Genomic DNA, 8,825 nt, shown 5'->3' with positions numbered 1-8,825 from the left:
TGTGTGTGTGTGTGTGTTATTTTCATCCAAGGATGGCAGGAACCACCACATACAGTTTATACCATGGGTCCTAAACAGACTATGAGCCATTTATTAGCATAAATAGTCACGTTGCTCCTTCCATTCTTTTCTTCAAAATTTAGCCAACTAAAGGAAAATGTAAGCTAAAAATCTTGCTGATGAATACACTGACCCAGTCGTTCCTTGGGTTTAAGTGAAAATGAGTAGGTAAATGAGTAGTTAAAACATACTGTGGTTGACTTTTTTCTCCATTTTGACCACTGCTAAATTTTCAGTAACTGCGATCATTATTGACCTTACACTGTAATATCACATGATTTATGCTGCTTTCTTTGACTGGGCTCCTTTTCCTCCTTCATTTATTTGCCTAACTCCTACCTGGTTTTTCAGATAGCTCATACACCACCTCTTCCAACAACCTGTCCTTAACCAACCATATTCCTGCCCCGATTTCTCATAATAGTCCTTCTCTCACTAAATTAAGTGTCCTTCTTCCTCTGAGTTCCAAAACCATGTCCTGCATAATGCCTTCACAGGAGTGACCATACAGCACTCTATTTGTTTATAAGACACACCTCCCCAACCAGTCATTGACATCAAAGGCAAGAATCATAGGTCACCTTTATTTTCCAGTTTATTTCACAGTTTCTCATATTTGGTAGACATTCTAAGATGTGTGTGTGAAATGAGTGAACAAATGTATGAATAGACAGATGATGTTTAGACTTAGAAACAAAATTATAGTGATGAGTCTTTAGAAAACATTTAGTCTACCCTACTTCATCCGAAAATTCCCTAAACAAGTATTTCTTAACAACTGTACCAAGATATTAAAATAAGGAAATCATTATCGATGTTCAATAAAACATAAATATTTTCTAATGCAAACAGCATTAAATAAAAACTTACCGGCAAAGTTCCAGGCAGAGATGCATCAAAAAAAGATACCAAAGAATTTGGAGGTGCTGCAAAGTGGACTTTAGATGCAGAGAAGAGTTTAGAGTTGGAGGAAATCTGGGCATGAATTTCCAAACCTACCACAGCTGTCCATTCGCGTTCACTAAAGAGAAAGATAAAGGTTAAGAAGCAGTTAGCAATGGCCATGCCATCTTGAACGTTCCTGATCTTGGAAGCTAAGCAGGGTCGTGCCAGGTTAATACTTGGATGGGAGACCACCTTGGAATACGAGGTGCTATAGGTGTTTAAAAAAATAAAAAATCAAAAAAAAGACATGGTTAGACCTGTTACCATACATAAATTCCTATAAGCCTAAACCACAAATGTTAATTTCCTATTTGTTTTGACTTATTAAAATTTTATATCCTTACATTAAATAATGTATCATATTGTTTGTATTCGTGACTAAATCAAAAGTAATTCAAAATGAACACCTACAAGGCAGGTAATATAAAATTCATTGACAACATGGCATAAGGAGAGTTCACTGTATAAACAGGAAGGTGATAGAGAAAGGAATAATTTGGCATCTTAAAACAATTTAGATATGGGTATCAGGTGGCAACTGCTTGGCTGACTTCAGTGAAAAGCGGCCTTTTCTAAATTAACTGTCTAAAAATGCGAACATTTTTAGAATTAACATGAACATCAGCATTCTGTAACTAGAGAAATATTGGTAAATAAAGTTGCATATTCTATTATTTGAAAAGAAGGGGTAATTGTCATGTTTGGAATTCATTTTATAACAATGGGTTGCAAATAAAATTACCAGAGTGACACAGATATAATGGGTCACTAGTAAATGATACTCTTCCGGGTAATTTTGTGCAAAAGAAAACACTAAACCAGCAGATATAGCCTTTTTTGGGCCCCCAAATCACTTTCAATTCCAGAGCTCTAGTTTCAGGTTCCTTTGCTGTTTGTTTATGCTTGATTGCTATCAAATCTAAGATGCTTTTAATTGCTGTAATAATCTCTTTTATCTAGCCACTCTTACTCTCTTGGGTCCCTATAAACATTCCATACACAGCCCTCTCCAGGTTCTTCTAAGTGTCCCTTTGAAACCCATGTATCCTGGACCATTTGCAGATAGCTTGGTTACACATACTGTCTTCATATTTTGTCTGCTCCTATCCCGCTCTTCTCTCCAACAATTTTCTATATTATCTAGACTTTTGTTGACATGTGTTGGATTTTGTTTCAATCATTTCAACAATGAAGTTCTATATTTATAATATTGTGAAAAGATGAATTCCTTCTTTTTAAAGTTTGGAAGCACTGCCTGTAATTGAGAAGAATTAAACGAAGAACTCATTAGATATTCTGCATTCACTACAACATTATCCGAAGTATTTTTGCAGTTTCATTACATGAGAGAAAAATATTTCCCATTCATGGTGAGATGATCTCATTTATGAAAAGAAAAGAAACTGAATGCTTCGGGACATTTTCCCTCTGTTCCTCCAACTGAAAAGCAGAAGTAATGCCAACCTAACTATCTTGAAGGCTAAACAGAATGTCGGAGAAGTGCCTTATATTTATGTATTTAAAAAGAAACTAAGTTTTATATAGTTAAGTCTAAACAACTGTTCAGAAGACATCTAGCTAAATAAGCAAAACTCTCTACACAACCAGAGGGAAGGTTTCTTGTATTGGCTGCATCCTCTTAGGTCTAGATATATATATTCAATACAAAGCGACTCCACAGATGGGTGGTGTTTTCTGACTGACGATATTAAGGCACCACCATCCAGAGCTTGTAGGTAAAGGCTTCCTTTCTACCTTAGAACACTGCTGGCCCATAGGAGCGCTAAATGGTAGCCAAGTAAGATCTCGCTCCTAGTGTCACCGACCGCACTGCTGGTGTTCTTAGTAAGGTGACTGAATCCACTCTTCTGTCTGCGTGGCTTTCGATTCAAGAAAACATGTGCGATTTTACACTTGCGAATTCCCCAATATACCTCTCTATTTGAGGACAGCAGTTTACGTGTGGGGGCGGGGTTGACAAAGGGCCAATTTTGTGCTTTCAGGGCTGCAAGTTAGAGCCCAACACCCACCCCCTCATCAAAGCGCCTAAATTGAAGGCTGGGCTGGAGAGGCCACCGTCTCCCCAGTCCCGCAGGTCTTCCACCCCCACACTAAGTGGGGAGTAATGGTACGAAATAGTATACCCTTTCCTCAGCTTCTGGGCCGCGCTGAGAAGCTGCTGAACCACTGATCTCTGTCCCCTTTTCCCGCAGAACCAGGACCCAGGTGGAGCCCCTCTTCCGTGGCGAGAACCGCGGTCAATGCAGGCTAAAGCCCAACGCTTTCCAGGACAGCAACAGCGCAGTACGGGCGCCGCCATTGCCGCGCCAGGGTCCTGGTCAGGTGACACAACCGTCCTCTGCCGCGAGACTCTCTGGGAAGTGTAGTTCTGAACATGGGTAAACTGACACAAGCTCCGGCCGGAAGACTACTATTACCGGTGAGCACTGCGAATCGAAGGCTGCCGGAACCCTGGCGGGGAGGGGAGGGAAGGAGAACTAGAGGAGAGAGTAGGCGGGGTTCCGGGTCGGAAGGTGTGACTCCTCCTAGCGGGGAACTGGAGAGGTTCGTGGCTTGTGAGCATGTTGTATGAGGTTGAGTGAGAGCTAAACCTGGCCGGGATTTTATACCCGTTAACCTTTCGAGCTCTCCCAAAGACTTCCTGAACCCTCACACCCACTCAGTTACTTTCTCTCTCTTCTGCCACTTCACACACCAATTTGTGCATTAATACAACAAATATTTATTTGCTACCTACTGTATGCCGGAGACAGTTCTTAGGAACTGGGGATGCAACAGTGAGGAAGACAGATATGGCCCTCATGCTCATGGAGCTTACATTCTTGAGAGAGCAGACACACAGAAAAGTTAACAAAAATGGGATCCTTTCATACAGATGTTAAGCGCTATGGTTAAGCAGCGGTCCTTGGGTCTCAAATAGACGTAGGTTGAGACTTTGGGTGCATTTTACAACAGGCATAACTCATATTGTTACACTTTGATTTATTGCACTTAACAGGTGTTGTGTTTTTTTATAAACCGAAGACAAGACCCTCCAGGAGCAAAAAGATGACAACTCGCAGCGATACTCCACTTTATCACGGTGGTCAAACCCGCAAAATCTCTGCGGTATGCCTGTACTTGCTTTATTATACTGATCTGGAACGGAGCCTTCGGTGTATCTTTCAGGTATGCCTGTATTATCCTTTCTGTTCTTGGCCAGTATTTCAAACGGTCTTCTTATATGCGAGGAATCCTTGGTAGCAGACACCATCATCCCAGCCGACTTCTTTTATTTTCCTGCTTCGGAATTCATACCCCTCGTTCAAACTCTCACCGATTTCTTGCATTTGCATGCACAATTTAAAACAGCCATTCAGCCGTACTCTATCATGTCACCCTATTTTACTTCTCTACATACTGCTTATGATTATCTGATGTTTATGGGGAATTCATCTTATTTTACTCAGTATTACCAGTGCACTAAGTAGGCCCCTCAGAAATATTCGTTGAATGACAGTGCAGTGTGGAGAATGCATTTGACAAAGGATGGAGTGGATGCCCTTTGGAGTACTGGTTTTTAGGAGGAAGATGATGAAATAGTGTGGGGATGGAGGCAAAGAAAAATCGACATGCGTGAGATAGATTACAGAGGTAAGATGGAAAGACTTGGTCGATGGATTGGATATGATGGTGGAAGACTAGATGGGGTCAAGCACCTTCTCGATTCCTGGCTTGTACAACCGGATGAGTGATGGAATTATTCACTGAGATAAGGAAATTAGAAAAGAAACAGGTTTGTGAGAAAATGTGTTTGGTTGCCTTGGAGACATACAAGAGAAGTCAACTAGGCATCATTGATGCCTGGGTATGGAGAAGGAGAAAAAACCTGCATACTCTACATACTTCACACTGGTAGGTTTTCAGTTATTGATCAATAACCTATTAATTAGACTGCTGTAATCTACAATCCATTCCCATTAAGACTACAGTACAGTTTTGATATTATGCAATTTAATTCCTCCATGGAGGCATTTTTAGTTACTCTGCTTAAAATTGTCATTGTTTACTTTTTCTATCCTTTTTAATTTTATTTTTGCATTCACTATCATTGATCAGCATTGCTACACCAGAAGTATTTTCACATGACCAAAAACGAAAATGAGAGAAATGACAGAGTCTGCAAAGTAAAGGTGGGGATGTTTGTTCCAATATTTATCTCTCATTACTGCCCTTTCTATCAGGTTCAGATTACTCTTTAGATCTTTTAGTAGTTTCTCTCCTCTAAGTGTCCACATTTCCCACTTTTACTCTAGGTAAGCTTGCTTGCTTTTTCTCATTTAGTTCCTCAGGTTTTTCTGGTCCAGACTGGGGGTCAGAAGCTGCCTCTGATCACAACTGGTTCCACCTTTGACAGGACTGCGTAGGAGAGGGGAATCCTGTTTCTTGGAAGTGAGCGTGGGTGTTGTTGGGCCGAAAGGAAAGGGGGCTCCTTTCCACCTTTCTGCTGGTGATCTGCACACTTAAGAGGCAAATCCCTGCCTGATGGGAGGAGTCAGGAGTGTCTTAGAAAACCCGTGTAAGAGACAGCAGCATAACTAATGGAAATCGAAGTTTCATGGGCAAAATGCACTTCACCTGTTAATGAAGCAGCGCTGCACAGTGATAGCATAGCACTTCAAAGGCTCCCACCCCACCGCTAGAGGGAGAGAAACTCCTGTGCATGTAAGTGATTCCTTTCACAAATGGGAACCTAGTTCAATGCATATTGCACAATCCTTTCAAAATCTCGTAAGAACTAATGGCTCCCTTTTCCCCTAAGGTCATCTGTCATTTTTGGAAATGTCCATTGGTTTCCTCGGGCTTGATCTAGTGCCTAAGAGTGCACTGTTTTCCAAGTGCCCCTCCTGCCTTGCTCCTTAGCTAGTCAGGTGCTCTCACCGAAACATCTACCATGGGACCATTTCTTGCCTTCCTCCTGCATGCCAAGTCTGATACCTGTCAGAGCTCTTGCTGACAGACAGCTTTCTAGCTGAGAGAGCTATTTTGGTTCCACCGAAAAGGTGGCTGTCATCTGGAAGACACAGAGGTTTTCATTTTCAAGAAGCTCAGAAGGTAGCAGGATAGGGTTTCTAGCAAAAACATTTTCTTAGGGAGAGTTTCTCAGCTCTTATTTTACTCATATAATTGACACAATACAAATAAACTTAGAAGAAGTTTTTTAAAAAGAGAGCAGAGTTTCAAGTTATTATTTATAATAATAACAGCAGTAGTTAAGAGTATGTCTAAAGTATTATGCTTGGTTTTGTTTAGTGTTCTTCAGAGAGTCTTTGCACATCAGAGTTGGAACGCACTGGCTTGCCTCTGTGTTTGACTCAATATCCAGAGCTATCTATATAAACATTCCCCCCCAAATCTAAGTTGTGTTTAATTGTAATCACTCCCTCTCTCATTCTTTCCCTGGTTTGGGAATGGAGGTATGATATAAAAACATGGTAGTCTAGGATTTACAGCATCTTCAGTAACAAGGGTAAAATGTGAGGGAATGATGCAAGTGGTCGTAAGTTTCCATTTTTTTAAAAGGAAGTAAACAATTGTAATGGAAACATTTACATTTCAAGTAATATTAAAAGGAGATAGTTTCTGTCATTTATTTTAATAATGTATCATGGCAGTGTATCTAAAAGTCTATTTATATACAATTTTGAATCTTAAAATTGTGTTAATTAACCTATTCTTTGATGAACTACTTTTGCCCTATAGAAACAAAGACAGTACTTTAATATAGACATTTAGCAGGCTAATAAAGTGCCCCTTGCAGTCTAACAGAGCTGGATATAGATGGTTATCTTAGTATTTCTTAACACCGTTTTGAGTTTGGTCTCTCTATGGGACTGTTAGTTTCTATCTATTCTATGGCTTTAGCACCCAGCCTGCTGTCTTGACATTTCATGTCATGTGGGGAGGAAGGGAGGGTAACTAGGTCAATATAAATTCTCTGGAAAAAGAAAATAAAACACTTAAGATGGTATACATACAAGAAAAATTGTTAGCATTATTTTCATATAGGAAGCACTAGAGGAAGCCCTGTTTTTGAAAAAGCATTCTAAAATCATAAAGCTCCTTCTTAGAAAAACCACATCTTAAGATGCAGTTAAGTGTCATTATGGGAAGAAGAAAAACTGGGAATATGTACATGCTGGGCAATTGGGGGAACAGGATTCATTTCCTTTCATTTTACCATTAAGTCCTGATTCTGATAAAATACTGATGTGGAGGGAACAATTGCTTCCTAGAAGACTGCTTCGAAGCAAAGAAATCTATAACTTTTTCTTCCCTTACAAGGCAGGGAATAGAACACCCTGTCCAATGCTTTTGTAGAGATGAAGTGCCATCTGGGGGAGATGAGGCCAGCACACAGCTGCTAATAGGTTTGCCCGGCCCATAAACTGTAATCTCTCCACATCCTGTCTTCTTCTATCTGGTCTCAAGGGATGGTTTACTGTTTTCCCAGGCCTTTTCTTTTCTAGAAATCTGACTAATCCTGGAAGCAAACTGGAATTATGTGTAAGAAAGAAATCCCACTCTACACATCCCCATGACTCACCACTTCTTTCATAGAAGATACTCCTCAGTCGAAAGTAACAGGTCGTAGAATGTGTTCAGCTCTGTGTCCTGTAAGCTATGTTTAGCATGTGGTCAGATTCCTGCTATGCACTAAGAAGCTCTGTCTTTTGTGTTTTGGAGTTGAGTATTTGGCCTTCGGAATTACAGAGCTTATACACACACAGGTGTGCACATGCACACACACAACTTCTAAGCAGTATTTTATTTTAAGATCATGCACAAATAATGATCAAGAACTTTGAGTTTTAAAAACATAATATTTTTATATGTTAAATGGTTCTCTTGATTTTAAGTCTAAAGATTTTGAGGAGCACAAGTCTGGTGTTAAAGATCTAAGCCGCCAAGATGCATGAGCTTTGATGACACGTTTTCCTCAGCAAATGAACTACTCGATAATTAAAGGGAAGATGTATTCGAGTCCACCAGGGTGGTACAAAAGAGAACAGGAAGGCTTATCTCACACATCCTGCCAGGTAATCAGTGTCATTACCAGCGAGTATCTGAACTGAGATCTCTGTATCTAGGCTGCCCTTGAACCAAGAATGGATGGGCTGCACAAAGCAATAAAGGCCGAAATCTATTGGTGGCAGAGCCTTCAGGGTTCACCACAGTTTAATGTATGGCCATTGAAAGGAAATTTAGTGTTCCATGAAGAGATGCCAGATTGAATTAAAATCAAGCAATTCAAACACAACAGCAATCGAACGATACAACTACTGAGATAAATGCAAAGAAAGACAGAAAAAAGTTCCCAGCAATTCATGAATACTAATTAGGGAGGGAAAGACCAGCATAGACATTGTTCATGTCTCCTCGGAGTTTGACTCTAGATTCTAATTCACCAATAGGATTTGATAACTTGACCCAACAGTGATTTCAAGTTGATGTTGATTCCACACTTAGACCAGCTTTGCTACTAAAAGGCATTTTTACTCCTCTCACATGTAGTAAAATTAAAAGAAATAATGTTAAGAATGGAACTCGATACCAAGTTTTTCAAAAGGCAAAAGAAAGATGATATAAAATGCCACTCTAGCAAATAAGGGCCTATCTAGCCTAATATTCTCTAAAGCTGCTATCTTTATTTTGGTTGCCACATTGCATTGGTACGGTATCTCTGGGAAACATTTTGCAGTGATTCAGAGCCCACGATTTTGAAAATATTTATATATATATATTAAATAAATACAATA

The 8,825-nt window shown here is 39.9% G+C and overlaps 1 protein-coding gene across 1 annotated transcript in view; it reads right to left on the bottom strand.

Annotated features, from left to right (window-relative positions):
- GATB (glutamyl-tRNA amidotransferase subunit B) overlaps positions 1 to 3,368 on the bottom strand; it is a 76,004-nt gene extending 72,636 nt beyond the window's left edge. Inside the window, exons 1-2 of the mRNA XM_039875976.1 lie at positions 3,150 to 3,368; positions 931 to 1,081 (exon numbers count right to left, since the gene is read on the bottom strand). Of these exons, the coding sequence (XP_039731910.1) occupies positions 931 to 1,081; positions 3,150 to 3,325 (327 nt within the window). The 5' untranslated portion in view covers positions 3,326 to 3,368. The remainder of the gene's footprint in view (positions 1 to 930; positions 1,082 to 3,149) is intronic.
- Positions 3,369 to 8,825: the final 5,457 nt, after the last annotated feature.

Source organism: Pteropus medius, unplaced genomic scaffold (genome assembly GCF_902729225.1).
Source record: "Pteropus medius unplaced genomic scaffold, Ma_sr-lr_union100, whole genome shotgun sequence".
NCBI lineage: Eukaryota > Metazoa > Chordata > Mammalia > Chiroptera > Pteropodidae > Pteropus > Pteropus medius.
Note: the sequence above shows the minus strand (reverse complement) of the source record. Positions and strands in the feature narration are given on the sequence as shown.